General features: G+C 43.5%; 1 protein-coding gene across 1 annotated transcript in view; it reads left to right on the forward strand.

Annotated features, from left to right (window-relative positions):
• The window catches only part of MORN1 (MORN repeat containing 1), a 346,148-nt gene that overhangs the window by 180,558 nt on the left and 147,573 nt on the right, over nucleotides 1–18,017 (forward strand). The window contains exon 12 of the mRNA XM_069741579.1: nucleotides 5,389–5,471. Within this exon, the coding sequence (XP_069597680.1) occupies nucleotides 5,389–5,471 (83 nt within the window). The remainder of the gene's footprint in view (nucleotides 1–5,388; nucleotides 5,472–18,017) is intronic.

Consider the following 18,017-nt stretch of genomic DNA (forward strand, 5'->3'; position numbering starts at 1 on the left):
CAGTGATACACTTGATGCGCTCGTTGAATTTCAGCGATCATCCTTGAACACTGTACGTCGCTTTCAATCATAACCGTGTTATCTCAGTCGGATACAGATTTGCGCTCTCATGAATCTTAAGTAACGCTTCCCAGTCCTCCTGATCTGTCAGCCACAACTAAGAACATCACAGGTAGCTTAGAAGACGTGGACAGGTTCATAGGTGATCGCACAGAAACGCTCCAGAAAATTGGAACCGAATATCATGGAGTATTCAGCGGCTTCAAAGTGTAAAGGTGACTGCAGACCTGGAGATTTTTATAATTTTTATATATTACATTGGCTTTCATTTCATACATTGGCGGAGGTTTTTCCATACTAACCAAACAACTTTGACGATTTTTTACATGTCATAAGGACCTTGACCCCCCGTCCTCCCTGTATAAATTGTTTGGATGCAGTAATGATCAGATGTGTGTAACCTCACGTTAGCTGCTAGATTATGGATCCATGGAGTGCAGATTCGCCCCCCATAGAACCCCATTCTGTACCTCTCTGTGCTCCCGATTTCATATGGAGGCTTCTTCTCAATGATTCTTACCGAATCCGCGCTCCTTCTGGTGCCGTATAAGGAATCATTCACACGTCTGATTTTTCCTCGGAAGAGTAAAGCGGACCGATTATTCTGATCAGACTTTGATTACAGTTTGATCCAATGGTTATCAGTTTTTCGCGTACGAGAAGAAATCTTTAACCAAATTTTCTCCGCCTTCTCCTTTCTGACAGACCGCGAAAATTGTCCCGCATTCCAATGTCATCCATTAGCGGTCTGATTTTTTTCACAGACCCATTGACTTGCATGGCCGATTTTGATCCAAACCTTGGATCAAAATTGGTCATGTCTCCACTATTTTCCACTGACTTCTCGGTCCGCGAAAAATCACAGACAGACGAATGGCCCATACACTATCACAGGTAATAATGCTTATCCTTCAAAATCACAGATAGCACTCATTCGAGAAAATTGTACATCTGATTTAACCCTAATACAGGGATATTCCACATTGCTTCTAGAGAAGAATATAGTCCAACCTGAGCACACAATTTAGCAGTACCTAGACTGCCGGCGGGTCTGTAATATGGGACCATAGTGCCCCCTGCTTTCTTTTCCACCCATGCCTACTCCACTGAGATAAAAGTGTACACCAGGTTGACTTATTGCAAGAGAAAGTAGTCATTTTTCTAATTTACCAATGCTCCAATTCAACAAGACTTGCGATCCAAGGTCCGCTGAAGACATTAATTAAGAGACGTGCACCTCCGAATGAATTTGGAGCATCTTTCCTTCTCCATGTGCCAGTGTCGATCATGTACCCCACTCATGGGCTGGAGTACATTCCTGTCTTAATTCAACCCACTTTTCTGGTCCCGCTTGGCCATACCCCACCTCCTGCTAATAAGCTCCGTCCTCTTTTCATAAAGTGTCATAGCTGGCGTTAAAAATTGGCAAATGTTGCAAAGTTTATGCAAAATTTTAAACAGTTTTATATCAGATTTCTAGCTCAACTGTTTGATTAATCAGCTCCTATGGATTTCAGTCACTAATCTTTTTCCAGATCTCCACTTGATGTCAATGAACGGAAGTATTCTTGTTTATATTCAGAGACTTAAAGGGAATCTGTCATCCCAAAATTTGCCTATAAGCTAAGGCCACTGCCATTAGGGGCTTATCTACAGCATTCTGTAGATAAGCCCCCCGATGTATCCTGAAAGATAAGAAAAACAGGTTATATTATACTCACCCAGGGGTGGTCCTGCTGCGGTCCCGTCTGATGGGCGTCACGGTCCTGGTCCGGTGCCTTCCGTCTTCATACAATGACGTCCTCTTCTTTTCTTCCTGCCGCGGCTCCTGCTCAGGCGTACGTTATCTGTCCTGTTGAGGGCAGAGCAAAGTACTGCAGTGCGCAGGCGCCGGGCCTCTCTGACCTTTCCCGGCGCCTGCGCACTGCAGTACTTTGCTCTGACCTCAACAGGGCAGACAAAGTACGCCTGCGCCGGAGCCGCGGCAGGAAGAAAAGAAGAGGACATCATTGTATGAAGATGGGAGGTGCCGGACCGCGACACCCATCGGAACGGACCGCAGGGGGGCCGCCCCCAGGTGATTATAATCTAACCTGTTTTTCTTATCTTTCAGGTGACATCGGGGGCTTATGTACGGCATTACAGAATGCCCCTGATGCCAGTGGCCTTAGCTTATAGGCAAATTTTGGGGTGACACATTCCCTTTAAAGCGCACCCTGATCTTATTCTATTGACACAGTGAAAGGCTTGATAAAGGGCTAGAGGTGATAACTTACGCATAGATTGGGGACTGAAATGAATGGTTTGAATGGTGCAATGACTGCACATGCGCATCTCCGCTCTATTCATTGTCTATGGGACCATTGGACAATGTCGATCACTTTACTCCGCTGTTTCTAGCAATTCCATAGACAATTAATAGAACCATCTAGCTCTTGCACAGCCATCGTGCCATTCAAGCAGGCACTCTTATTCCATAATTTTTCCCCTATGCTTGGTTAAAAAAAGTAACCATTACTGACTACCACATTTTTTGTTCTTGATTTCTTTAGTGTTTCTTAAAGCCAGAAAGTTGCCATTTGAAATGACTTTAGTTTTGTGCCATGTCTGTGATCGGCTTTTTTTCTACAAAATTATACTGAATGGACATCCTCCAAGGCTGGTGATTCCATAATTTTTGCCAGGGATTGTAATCATTTTGGACTGCCTAAAAGTCAGAAAATAAAATCTACCCCTGTTATGATCAAGTGTAAAATTACACTAAAAAAATGCGGTATCTTCTGACTTTCATTTTAATAAATTTCCTTAAACCCGGAGACTCAGTCCTCCACCTTCTACTATATAATTGTCTAAGGGTCACTTCCGTCTGTCTGTTCTTCTGTCTGTCCTTCTGTCTGTCCTTCTTTCTGTCACGGATATTCATTGGTCGCGGCCTCTGTCTGTCATGGAAATCCAAGTCACTGATTGATCGCGGCAAAACAGCCAAGACCAATCAGCGATGGGCACCGTCCGGAAGAAAATGGCCGCTCCTTACTCCCCGCAGTCACTGCCTGGCGTCCGCGTACTCCCCTCCGGTCAGCGCTCACACAGGGTTAATGGCAGCGTTGACCGCGGTGTAATGCACTCAGTTAACGCTGCTATTAACCCTGTGTGACCACCTTTTTACTAATATCTAATGTTAAAAATAATAAAAAAAATAAAAAATAGTTACATACTCACCATCCTGAGCTCCCGGATCGAAGCGGCCGGTTACCGATGCTCCTCGCGACACCCCCGTGACCACTCCATGCATTGCGGTCTCGCGAGATGATGACGTGCGGTCTCGCAATGCACTCTTCAGACCGGAGCGCACGAGGAGCATCGGTAACCGCTTCGCTTCGATCCGGGGGCTCTGGAAGGTAAGTATGTAACTATTTTTTATTTTAATTCTTTTTTTTAACAGGGATATGGTGCATACTACGTGACAGGCCAATATACTAAGTGACTGGGCAGTATACTATGTGTCTGTGCTGTATACTACATGGCTCTGTGCTATATACTATGTGGCTGGGCAATATACTACGTGGCTGGGCAATATACTATGCGCTGGGCAATATACTATGTGGCTGGGCAATATACTATGTGGCTGGGCAATATACTACGTAGCTGGGCAATATACTACGTAGCTGGGCAATATACTACTTGTCTGTGCTGTATACTACGTGACTGGGCAATATACTACGTGGCTGGGCAATATACTACGTGACTGGGCAATATACTATGTGGCTGGGCAATATACTACGTGACTGGGCAATATACTACGTGGCTGGGCAATATACTACGTGACTGGGCAATATACTATGTGACTGGGCAATATACTACGTGGCTGGGCAATATACTACGTGACTGGGCAATATACTACGTGACTGGGCAATATACTACGTGACTGTGCAATATACTACGTGACTGGGCAATATACTATGTGACTGGGCAATATACTATGTGGCTGGGCAATATACTGCGTGACTGGGCAATATACTATGTGACTGGGCAATATACTACGTGACTGGGCAATATACTACGTGACTGGGCAATATACTATGTGGCTGGGCAATATACTGCGTGACTGGGCAATATACTATGTGACTGTGCAATATACTACGTGACTGGGCAATATACTACGTGACTGGGCAATATACTATGTGGCTGGGCAATATACTACGTGACTGGGCAATATACTACGTGGTTGGGCAATGTACTATGTGGCTGGGCAATATACTACGTGGCTGGGCAATATACTATGTGGCTGGGCAATATACTATGTGACTGGGCAATATACTACGTGGCTGGGCAATATACTACGTGACTGGGCAATATACTATGTGACTGGGCAATATACTACGTGACTGGGCAATATACTACGTGGCTGGGCAATATACTACGTGGCTGGGCAATATACTATGTGGCTGGGCAATATACTACGTGACTGGGCAATATACTACGTGGCTGGGCAATATACTACGTGACTGGGCAATATACTACGTGACTGGGCAATATACTACGTGACTGGGCAATATACTATGTGGCTGGGCAATATACTATGTGACTGGGCAATATACTATGTGGCTGGGCAATATACTACGTGGCTGGGCAATATACTATGTGACTGGGCAATATGCTACGTGGCTGGGCAATATACTACGTGACTGGGTAATATACTACGTGGCTGGGCAATATACTATGTGGCTGGGCAATATACTATGTGACTGGGCAATATACTATGTGGCTGGGCAATATACTATGTGACTGGGCAATGTACTATGTGGCTGGGCAATATACTATGTGACTGGGCAATATGCTACGTGGCTGGGCAATATACTACGTGACTGGGTAATATACTACGTGGCTGGGCAATATACTATGTGGCTGGGCAATGTACTATGTGGCTGGGCAATGTACTATGTGGCTGGGCAATGTACTATGTGGCTGGGAAATATACTACATGGGCTGTGCAATATACTTCGTGGCTGGGCAATATACTACGTGACTGGGCAATATACTACGTGACTGTGCAATATACTACGTGACTGGGCAATATACTACGTGACTGTGCAATATACTACGTGACTGTGCAATATACTACGTGACTGGGCAATATACTACGTGGCTGGGCAATATACTTTCTTTATGCGCAGTTTTGGCAGACCCGATGTTTTGCAACAATTTTTGGGGGCCGAGTTTTATTTGCGCAAATATGGTGATAAATGCGTGCGAAAATATATAAAAATGTCGTATGACCTTTCATCTGTCGATCTCTGTGATTTACATCTGGATTTCTTTACATTTCAGCCTAGAAAAAAAACAAGTGGAAAAATGACTGGTGAAAAAACTGAGAAAATGACAGTCTCACAGGAGAAGATTGAAGACAGCAGGTAGGTGTGAATCAGTATTTCTGTCGCTCAGCTGGATCCGCTTCCCCTCTTATGTTGTGCATGCTTTCCCTGAAGCAAGACAGACTTCTAGCAGAGTCTTCTATTCTGGGAAATCACGGCATGTCCTTCCCCCAAACCAATCCGTTCTCCCCTGCAAATCGCGGTAGGAATCCTTCTGGCATGCAAAGGGTGAATTCCTAGGCAGAGCTGCCTGCGCCTCTAATTATGTCCTTATTATTATGGCTGCTGATATTATATAATGTATTTTGTATCATTTGTGCCTGGAACGTAAAATCATTTTTAGTAGAAACGTTGTCAATATATAAATAAAATATCAATTATAAGGTAAAGATTTAGAACGTTTACAAAATACCAAAAACTAGCGGTAAATATAATCCCTAGAGTCCTCCTCTAATTTATTTTCTCCCCTGCCGAGGTGGCAGCTATGGAACAAGAACAAGAGTTGTCATCCAGCCTCCCCAGACTTAGCAAATGTACTCATTCCCAGAGTGAGGGTATTTTTCAAGAAGAATGCCCTCCAGGAAATATTTGGGGGGTTTTGGAGATTTTTTTCCCCCTAAAATCTTTTTTTGTAATGGTTTTGGATTTTTTTTTAGTAACATAGTAACATAGTTATTAAGGTTGAAGGAAGACTTTAAGTCCATCTAGTTCAACCCATAGCCTAACCTCACATGCCCTAACATGTTGATCCAGAGGAAGGTAAAAAAAAACCATGTTGCAAAGAGTAAGCTCCACACTGGGGAAAAAAATTCCTTCCCGACTCCACATACGGCAATCAGACTAGTTCCCTGGATCAAGGAATCTAGTGTATATACCCTGTAACATTATACTTTTCAAGAAAGGTATCCAGTCCCCTCTTAAATTTAAGTAGCGAATCACTCATTACAACATCATACGGCAGAGAGTTCCATAGTCTCACTGCTCTTACAGTAAAGAATCCGCGTCTGTTATTATGCCTAAACCTTCTTTCCTCCAGACGTAGAGGATGCCCCCTTGTCCCTGTCTCAGGTCTATGATTAAAAAGATAATCAGAAAGGTCTTTGTACTGTCCCCTCATATATTTATACATTAACATAAGATCACCCCTTAGTCTTCGTTTTTCCAAACTAAATAGCCCCAAGTGTAATAACCTATCTTGGTATTGCAGACCCCCCAGACCTCTAATAACCTTGGTCGCTCTTCTCTGCACCCGCTCTAGTTCAGCTATGTCTTTCTTATACACCGGAGACCAGAACTGTGCACAGTATTCTAAGTGTGGTCGAACTAGTGACTTGTATAGAGGTAAAATTATGTTCTCCTCATGAGCATCTATGCCTCTTTTAATGCATCCCATTATTTTATTTGCCTTTGTAGCAGCTAAAAAAACCAGTAGAAAGGAAGCAGCATAAAGTCCAGATAAATATGTAGAACAAACTTTATTAATGATAATTCCAGGTTTAAAAACGACAGGGGGAAATAATCCACGTGCTGTACTCAGCACGCACCTACATGAACAGGGGACAGGTACCTACAGTATAAATATATCCACATTGTAACCGAGACCGGTATCACAGAAAAATCAAAGTGACTGTGCAAGTAAATAAAGTTCAAACACCTGCATTAAACACACAGGTCCAGAGGATTGTATAAAAGAGCACATACACAATGAGTAAAACTAATATACATACCAATCAGTGTAGAAAGAATCCCGGCGTGGACTGGCACCTCACCCCTGTCCCCCCCGATGCGCGTTTCGGCTATTGCCTTTCACTGGCCACTGAATATGAGTTTGTCATCCACCCATACTCCCAGGTCTTTTTCATTGACAGTTTTGCCCAGAGTTTTAGAATTAAGCGCATAGTTATACATCTTATTACTTCTACCCAAGTGCATGACCTTACATTTATCCCCATTAAAGCTCATTTGCCATTTATCAGCCCAAGCTTTTAGTTTACATAAATCATCCTGTAATATAAAATTGTCCTCCTCTGTATTGATTACCCTGCAGAGTTTAGTGTCATCTGCAAGTATTGAAATTCTACTCTGTATGCCCCCTACAAGGTCATTAACCCCTCTGTGACCTTAGACGTACTATCCCGTCGAGGTGCCCTGGGCTTATCTGACCCTGGACGGGATAGTACGTCATAGCCGATCGGCCGCGCTCACGGGGGGAGCGCGGCCGATCGCGGCCGGGTGTCAGCTGCTTATCGCAGCTGACATCCGGCACTATGTGCCAGGAGCGGTCACGGACCGCCCCCGGCACATTAACCCCTGGCACACCGCGATCAAAGATGATCGCGATGTGCCGGCGGTGCAGGGAAGCACCGCGCAGGGAGGGGGCTCCCTGCGGGCTTCCCTGAGCCCCCCGCAGCAACGCGATGTGATCGCGTTGCTGCGAGGGTCTCCTCACCTCCCTCCCTGCTCGAGCACCGGATCCAAGATGGCCGCGGATCCGGGTCCTGCAGGGAGGGAGGTGGCTTCACAGAGCCTGCTCAGAGCAGGCACTGTGAAGCAGCCTGCACTCATATCAGATCAGTGATCTGACAGAGTGCTGTGCAAACTGTCAGATCACTGATCTGTGATGTCCCCCCCTGGGACAAAGTAAAAAAGTAAAAAAAAATTTTTCCAAATGTGTAAAAAAAAAAAAAAAATATTTCAAAATAATGAAAAAAAAAAAAAAATATTATTCCCATAAATACATTTCTTCATCTAAATAAAAAAAAAAAACCAATAAAAGTACACATATTTAGTATCGCCGCGTCCGTAACGACCCGACCTATAAAACTGTCCCACTAGTTAACCCCTTCAGTAAACACCGTAAGAAAAAAAAAAAAAAAACGAGGCAAAAAACAACGCTTTATTATCATACCGCCGAACAAAAAGTGGAATAACACGCGATCAAAAGGACAGATATAAATAACCATGGTACCGCTAAAAGCGTCATATTGTCCCGCAAAAAAAGAGCCGCCATACAGCATCATCAGCAAAAAAATAAAAAAGTTATAGTCCTGAGAATAAAGCGATGCAAAAATAATTATTTTTTCTGTAAAATAGTTTTTATCGTATAAAAGCACCAAACCATAAAAAAATGATATAAATGAGGTATCGCTGTAATCGTACTGACCCGAAGAATAAAACTGATTTATCAATTTTACCAAACGCGGAACGGTATAAACGCCTCCCCCAATAGAAATTCATGAATAGCTGGCTTTTGGTCATTCTTCCTCACAAAAATCGGAATAAAAAGCGATAAAAAAATGTCACGTGCCCAAAAATGTTTTCAATAAAAACGTCAACTCGTCCCGCAAAAAACAAGACCTCACATGACTCTGTGGACCAAAATATGGAAAAATTATAGCTCTCAAAATGTGGTATTGCAAAAAATATTTTTTGCAATAAAAAGGGTCTTTCAGTGTGTGACGGCTGCCAATCATAAAAATCCGCTAAAAAACTCGCTATAAAAGTAAATCAAACCCCCCTTCATCACCCCCTTAGTTAGGGAAAAATAAAAAAAAATGTATTTATTTCCATTTTCCCATTAGGGCTAGGGTTAGGGCTAGGGTTAGGGTTAGGGTTAGGGCTAGGGTTAGGGCTAGGGTTAGGGCTAGGGTTAGGGCTAGGGTTAGGGTTAGGGTTAGGGCTAGGGTTAGGGCTAGGGTTAGGGCTAGGGCTAGGGTTAGGGTTAGGGCTAGGGTTAGGGTTAGGGTTAGGGCTAGGGTTAGGGCTAGGGTTAGGGCTAGGGTTAGGGCTAGGGCTAGGGTTAGGGCTAGGGTTAGGGCTAGGGTTAGGGCTAGGGTTAGGGCTAGGGTTAGGGTTGGGGCTACAGTTAGGGTTGGGGCTAAAGTTAGGGTTAGGGTTTAGATTACATTTACAGTTGGGAATAGGGTTGGGATTAGGGTTAGGGGTGTGTCAGGGTTAGAGGTGTGGTTAGGGTTACCGTTGGAATTAGGGTTAGGGGTGTGTTTAGATTAGGGTTTCAGTTATAATTGGGGGGTTTCCACTGTTTCGGCACATCAGGGGCTCTCCAAACACGACATGGCGTCCGATCTCAATTCCAGCCAATTCTGCGTTGAAAAAGTAAAACAGTGCTCCTTCCCTTCCGAGCTCTCCTGTGTGCCCAAACAGGGGTTTACCCCAACATATGGGGTATCAGCGTACTCAGGACAAATTGGACAACAAGTTTTGTGGACCAATTTCTCCTGTTACCCTTGGGAAAATACAAAACTGGGGGCTAAAAAATAATTTTTGTGGGAAAACAAAAAGATTTTTTATTTTCACGGCTCTGCGTTATAAACTGTAGTGAAACACTTGGGGGTTCAAAGTTCTCACAACACATCTAGATAAGTTCATTGAGGGGTCTAGTTTCCAATATGGGGTCACTTGTGGGGGGTTTCTACTGTTTAGGTACATTAGGGGCTCTGCAAACGCAATGTGACGCCTGCAGACCAATCCATCTAAGTCTGCATTCCAAATGATGCTCCTTCCCTTCCGAGCCCTCCCATGCGCCCAAACGGTGGTTCCCCCCCACATATCGGGTATCAGCGTACTCAGGACAAATTGGACAACAACATTTAGGGTCCAATTTCTCCTGCTAACCTTGGAAAAATACAAAACTGGGGGCTAAAATATAATTTTTGTGGAAAAAAAAATATTTTTTATTTGCATGGCTCTGCGTTATAAACTGTAGTGAAATACTTGGGGGTTCAAAGCTCTCACAACACATCAAGATGAGTTCCTTAGGGGGTCTACTTTCCAAAATGGTGTCACTTGTGGGGGGTTTCTACTGTTTAGGTACATTAGGGGCTCTGCAAACGCAATGTGACGCCTGCAGACCATTCCATCTAAGTCTGCATTCCAAATGGCGCTCCTTCCCTTCCGAACCCTCCCATGCGCCCAAACGGTGGTTCCCCCCCACATATGGGGTATCAGCGTACTCAGGACAAATTGGACAACAACCTTTGTGGTCCAATTTCTCCTGTTACCCTAGGGAAAATACAAAACTGGGGGCTAAAAAATAATTTTTGTGGGAAAAAAATTTTGTTTTATTTTTATGGCTCTGCATTATAAATTTCTGTGAAGCTCTTGGTGGGTCAAAATGCTCACCACACATCCAGATAAGTTCCTTAGGGGGTCTACTTTCCAAAATGGTGTCACTTGTGGGGGGTTTCAATGTTTAGGCACATCAGTGGCTCTCCAAACGCAACATGGCGTCCCATCTCAATTCCTGTCAATTTTGCATTGAAAAGTCAAACGGCGCTCCTTCCCTTCCGAGCTCTCCCATGCGCCCAAACAGTGGTTTACTGCCACATATGGGGTATCAGCGTACTCGGGACAAATTGGACAACAACTTTTGAGGTCCAATTTCTTCTCTTACCCTTGGAAAAATAAAAAATTGGGGGCAAAAATATAATTTTTGTGAAAAAATATGATTTTTTATTTTTACGGTTCTGCATTATAAACTTCTGTGAAGCACTTGGTGGGTCAAAGTGCTCACCACACCTCTAGATAAGTTCCTTAGGGGGTCTACTTTCCAAAATGGTGTCACTTGTGGGGGGTTTCAATGTTTAGGCACATCAGTGGCTCTCCAAACGCAACATGGCGTCCCATCTCAATTTCTGTCAATTTTGCATTGAAAAGTCAAACTGCGCTCCTTCCCTTCCGAGCTCTCCCATGCGCCCAAACAGTGGTTTACTGCCACATATGGGGTATCAGCGTACTCAGGACAAATTGGACAACAACTTTTGAGGTCCAATTTCTTCTCTTACCCTTGGAAAAATAAAAAATTGGGGGCAAAAATATAATTTTTGTGAAAAAATATGATTTTTTATTTTTACGGTTCTGCATTATAAACTTCTGTGAAGCACTTGGTGGGTCAAAGTGCTCACCACACATCCAGATAAGTTCCTTAGGGGGTCTACTTTCCAAAATGGTGTCACTTGTGGGGGGTTTCAATGTTTAGGCACATCAGTGGCTCTCCAAACGCAACATGGCGTCCCATCTCAATTCCTGTCAATTTTGCATTGAAAAGTCAAATAGCGCTCCTTCCCTTCCGAGCTCTCCCATGCGCCCAAACAGTGGTTTACTGCCACATATGGGGTATCGGCGTACTCAGGACAAATTGGACAACAACTTTTTGGGTCCAATTTCTCCTGTTACCCTTGGTAAAATAAAACAAATTGGAGCTGAAGTAAATTTTTTGTGTAAAAAAGTTAAATGTTCATTTTTATTTAAACATTCCAAAAATTCCTATTAAACACCTGAAGGGTTAATAAACTTCTTGAATGTGGTTTTGAGCACCTTGAGGGGTGCAGTTTTTAGAATGGTGTCACACTTGGGCATTTTCTATCATATAGACCCCTCAAAATGACTTCAAATGAGACGTGGTCCCTAAAAAAAAATGGTGTTGTAAAAATGAGAAATTGCTGGTCAACTTTTAACCCTTATAACTCCCTAACAAAAAAAAAAATTGGTTCCAAAATTATGCTGATGTAAAGGAGACATGTGGGAAATGTTACTTATTAAGTATTTTGTGTGACATATCTCTGTGATTTAATTGCATAAAAATTCAAAGTTTGAAAATTGCGAAATTTTCAAAATTTTCGCCAAATTTCCGTTTTTTTCACAAATAAACGCAGGTACTATCAAAGAAATTTTACCACTATCATGAAGTACAATATGTCACGAGAAAACAATGTCAGAATCACCAGGATCCATTGAAGCGTTTCGGAGTTATAACCTCATAAAGGGACAGTGGTCAGAATTGTAAAAATTGGCCTGGTCATTAACGTGCAAACCACCCTTGGGGGTAAAGGGGTTAATAAATATGTTAAAAAGAAGAGGGCCCAATACTGACCCCTGTGGTACCCCACTGCTAACCGCTACCCAGTCCGAGTGTGCTCCATTAATAACCACCCTTTGTTTCCTATCCCTGAGCCAGCTTTCAACCCACTTACACATATTTTTCCCCCTCCCCATTATTCTCATTTTATGTATCAACCTTTTGTGTGGCACCGTATCAAAAGCTTATACACATATACATATACATATACACTACATCCACTGGGTTCCTTTGGTCCAGTCCGGAACTTACCTCTTCATAGAAACTGATCAGATTAGTCTGACATGAACGGTCCCTAGTAAACCCGTGCTGATACTGGGTCATGAGGTTATTCCTCTTCAGATACTCCAGTATAACATCCCTTAGAATGCCCTCCAGGATTTAACCCACAGTAGAGGTTAAGCTTACTGGCCTATAATTACCGAGTTCAGTTTTTGTTCCCTTTTTGAATATTGGCACCACATTTGCTATACGCCAGTCCTGTGGTACAGACCCTGTTATTATGGAGTCTTTAAAGATTAAAAATAATGGTCTATCAATGACTGTACTTAATTCCTGCAGTACTCGAGGGTGTATCCCATCCGGGCCCGGAGATTTGTCAATTTTAGTGATTTTTAGACGCCGCCGCACTTCCTGCTGGGTTAAGCAGGTGACATTTAATGGGGAATTTTTATCACTAGTCATTTTGTCTGCCATGGGATTTTCTTGTGTAAATACTGATGAAAAAAACTCATTTAGCATATTGACTTTTTCCTCATCCTCATCCACCATCTCACCCAGACTATTTTTAAGGGGGCCAACACTATCATTTTTTAGTTTCTTACTATTTATGTAGTTAAACAATATTTTGGGATTATTTTTACTCTCTATGGCAATGAGTCTCTCGGTCTCAATCTTTGCTGCCTTGATTTGCTTTTTACAGAATTTATTTAATTTTTTGTATTTATTTAATGCCTCATCACTACCTACTTCCTCTAATTCTCTACATGCTTTCTTTTTGTCACTTATTGCGCCCCTTACAGCTCTATTTAGCCATATTGGTTTCCTCCTGTTTCTAGTATGTTTATTCCCATACGGTATATACTGTGCACAGGTCCTATCCAGGATGCTAATAAACGTCTCCCATTTTCTTTGTGTATTTTTGTGTCTCAGGATATCGTCCCAGTTAATTGCACCAAGATCCTCTCTCATCCGTTGTAAATTTGCCCTCCTGAAGTTTAGTGTCCTTGTAACCCCTCTACTATACATCTTATTAAAGGATACATGAAAACTTATTATTTTGTGATCACTATTCCCCAAGTAACCCCCAACCCTTATATTTGATATGCGGTCTGGCCTGTTGGTTAATATTAGGTCTAGCAGTGCCCCCATTCTTGTTGGGTCCTGAACCTGTTGTGAAAGGTAATTGTCTCTCATAGTTGTCAAAAACCGATTACCTTTGCTGGAATTGCAGATTTCCGTTCCCCAATCTATTTCAGGGTAGTTGAAGTCCCCCATAATAATTACTTCCCCTTGAGTCGCAGCTTCATCTATTTGCTTTATGAGGATATTCTCCATTGCTTCCTTTATTTTTGTAGACTTATGACTAACCCCTATCAGTAATTTATTATTTTTTCCTCCCTCCCCTTATCTCCACCCACAGGGATTCTACATTTTCATTAGATTCACCTATATTATCCCGCAGGATGGGTTTTAAGGACGATTTTACATACAGACACACCCCTCCCCCTCGCTTATCCATTCGGTCATTTCTGACCAGACTATAGCCCTGCAAGTTAACAGCCCAGTCATGGCTCTCATCCAGCCACGTTTCAGTTTTCCCCACCATGTCATAATTATGCTCCAAAAATATTAATTCTAATTACTCCATTTTGTTGGTGAGACTTCTGGCATTAGTATACATGCACTTTTTATATATCTCTCTGCACCTCTGTTCTTTCTGTTCTTTCTTAAATTATTAACTGTTCTAACCCCACCCTCCATGCCACCGCCACCCCCATCTTCCTTATTTGTGCCCAGGTCTCTATCTACACTATCTTCCCCTCCTATAAATTGAATACCCTCCCCCCTAATCCATAGTTTAAACACTCCTCCAACCTTCTAGCCATTTTCTCCCCCAGCACAGCTGCACCTTCCCCATTGAGGTGCAGCCCGTCCCTAGCGTAGAACCTGTAGCCAACTGAGAAGTCGGCCCAGTTCTGCAGGAACCCAAACCCCTCCTTCCTACACCAATTCTTGAGCCACTTATTAACCTCCCTAATCTCCCGTTGCCTCTCTGGCGTGGCACGTGGTACAGGCAGTATTTCGTAAAATACCACGTTGGAGATCCTTGCTTTCAGCTTGCAGCCTAATTCCCTGAAATGGTCTTTAAGGACCTTCCACCTACCTCTAACTTTGTCATTTGTGCCAATGTGCACCATGACCGCTGGGTCCTCACCAGCCCCTCCCAGTAATCTGTCCACCCGATCAGCGATGTGTCGGACTCGAGCGCCAGGTAGGCAGCACACCGTTCGACGATCCCTGTCTTTGTGACAGATTGCCCTATCTGTTCCCCTAATAATTGAGTCGCCCACTACCAGCACCTGTCTGGCCTGCCCTGCTCTCCTATTTCCCTCCTTACTGGAGCAGTCACTCCTCCGGCTTTCAGAGGACATGCCTGGCTGCAGCAGTGCTACCCCTGTACTGGCACCTCCTCATCTGCCAACTTAGCAAACTTATTGGGGAGTGCCAGATCAGGGCTAGCCTCCCTGGCACTCTTCGCTCTACCTGGCCTTCTAACTTGCACCCAGCTGCTGCTTCACCGTCCTGCAGCTCCGTCCTACCATCCCCCACCTCATCTATCCCATTGAGCGTCTGCTCAGTGAGCAGAAGACTCCTTTCCATGTTGTCAATGGATCTCAGTGTTGCCAGCTGCACATTTAGATCCAGAATCTGGGCTTCCAAATGCACAACGTGCTCACATCTCACACAGCAGTATGCACCCTCGACCAGCTGATCAAGGACTGCATACATGTGGCAAGATGTGCACTGGATGGCATTAACAATAGTGGAGCACATTTCCTAATGGGGATTGCACCAGACAGAACCATTAAATAAAAATAAATACAAAGTAATAATAAAATACAGACATAGATTCAGTAATTCCTCCCTTGGAAACTCCCTGAATCCAAAGTCCCTGAATCACAAGTCACACTTACCGCCGTCCACACTTACACTCAGGTCACACTCAGCTCGCTCACACTCGCTAAGCTGAAGATTTAAAGAGATTTTTTTTTTCTCTTTCCCCTCGGCAGCAATCCACCTTACTGTTCAATGCACTTGACAGTGCAATGAATCCGCCTCAAAGAGTTTCGATGTCACTTCTTTTTTTTCCATCCCCCAAACCTCATCAGACAAAAAAAAAACTCTCAAAAGGGGAAGCCTTTGAAATGAAAAAGGAAAAGCATTCAAAGAGCATTTCAAGTAGTTTTTCATGTGGATTTTGAAGCGGGACCCCTTCAAAATTCACTTAAAAAACCCTCTGACCTAAATTTTTTTTGCTGAAAATTATACCCTATGGCTATGTGCACATGGCATCTTTCAACCGCCAATTTTTCCTGGGCTGAACCGTTTTAGAACAGGTCCCCTGAACAATGAGCATGTCACTTATTTTACTCTCTTCTGGAGTTAATAGCTCCACACTTCTGTGCAGTCTAACGTATCTCCAGTGCTTATTTATGCTGCACGCTCTGGCTGGCAGGTCATGTGATCCTGATGACATCATCACATGTACTTCTGCACTTCTATGTTGCTGCCTGATTATGATTGGTCAGTGTATTACAGGAAGCAGAAGTGCACGCCCCCCAGTGAAAACTATCTGATAATACCCACTTGGACTTAACTAAAGTTAACTCTTTGGGTGCCAATTTGTTTTACTGCTAAAATCCCTGCAACTGAGAGGCAAAATAAAAAAAAAGAAGATACATTTCACTCTGCAGCCAGTATTTCAGTGTGTGTCTAGCTTCACATGAAGGTCCTACTTTGTGGGGTTAAGACTAGCTGAAGCTTTTTGACACTTTTTCCTTGCACCCCATCTTTCATCTTTCCACAACTTTTGGTGACGATTATTATATAATAATAATAATAATAATTTTTATTTATATAGCGCCAACATATTCCGCAGCGCTTTACAAATTATAGAGGGGACTTGTACATACAATAGACATTACAGCATAACAGAAATACAGTTCAAAACAGATACCAAGAGGAGTGAGGGCCCTGCTCGTAAGCTTACATACTATGAGGAAAAGGGGAGACACGAGAGGTGGATGGTAACAATTGCTATAGTTATTCGGACCAGCCATAGTGTAAGGCTTGGGTGTTCATGTAAAGCTGCATGAACCAGTTAATTAATTTTTTTTTTTTTTTTTAATATAGGCCACACAGGGATCGTTAGGTTAATGCATTGAGGCGGTAGGCCAGTCTGAACAAATGAGTTTTTAGGGCACGCTTAAAACTGTGGGGATTGGGGATTAATCGTATTATCCTAGGTAGTGCATTCCAAAGAATCGGCGCAGCACGTGTAAAGTCTTGGAGACGGGAGTGGGAGGTTCTGATTATTGAGGATGCTAACCTGAGGTCATCAGCGGAGCGGAGGGCACGGGTAGGGTGGTAGACTGAGACCAGAGAGGAGATGTAGGGTGGTGCTGAGCCATGGAGTGCTTTGTGGATGAGGGTAGTAGTTTTGTACTGGATTCTTGAGTGGATGGGTAACCAGTGTAATGACTGGCACAAGGTAGAGGCATCGGTGTAACGGTTGGTGAGGAATATGATCCTGGCAGCAGCATTCAGGACAGATTGGAGCGGGGAGAGTTTGGTAAGAGGGAGGCCGATTAGTAGAGAGTTACAATAGTCCAGACGAGAATGAATAAGTGAAACAGTAAGAGTTTTTGCAGAGTCGAAAGTAAGAAAAGGGCGAATTCTAGAAATGTTTTTGAGATGCAGGTAAGAAGAGCGAGCCAGTGATCGGATGTGGGGGGTGAATGAAAGGTCAGAATCAAGGATGACCCCAAGGCAGCGGGCATGTTGCTTTGGAGTAATGGTGGAACCGCAAACGGAGATGGCAATGTCAGGCAAAGGTAGGTTAGTAGAGGGAGAAAACACGAGGAGTTCAGTTTTTGACAGGTTTAGTTTCAGATAGAGGGAGGACATGATGCTAGAGACAGCGGTAAGACAATCACTGGTGTTTTCTAATAAGGCAGGCGTGAGATCAGGAGAAGAAGTGTATAGTTGGGTGTCGTCAGCATAGAGATGGTACTGGAAGCCAAATCTACTGATTGTTTGTCCAATAGGGGCAGTATACAAAGAGAAGAGGAGGGGGCCTAGGACTGATCCTTGAGGAACCCCAACAGTAAGGGGAAGGTGAGAGGGGGAGGAACCAGCGAAACATACAGTGAAGGATCGGTCAGAGAGATAGGAGGAGAACCAGGAGAGAACGGTGTCCTTGAGGCCGATGGAGCGGAGCATAGTGAGGAGGAGCTGATGATCCACAGTATCAAATGCTGCAGAGAGATCCAAGAGAATTAGCATGGAGTAGTGACCATTAGATTTAGCTGTTAGTAGGTCATTAGAGACTTTAGTGAGGGCAGTTTCAGTAGAGTGTAAAGAGCGGAAACCAGATTGAAGAGGGTCGAGAAGAGAGTTATCTGAGAGATAGCGGGTAAGACGGG

This window comes from Ranitomeya imitator, chromosome 10, assembly GCF_032444005.1.
Source record: "Ranitomeya imitator isolate aRanImi1 chromosome 10, aRanImi1.pri, whole genome shotgun sequence".
NCBI classification, from domain to species: domain Eukaryota; kingdom Metazoa; phylum Chordata; class Amphibia; order Anura; family Dendrobatidae; genus Ranitomeya; species Ranitomeya imitator.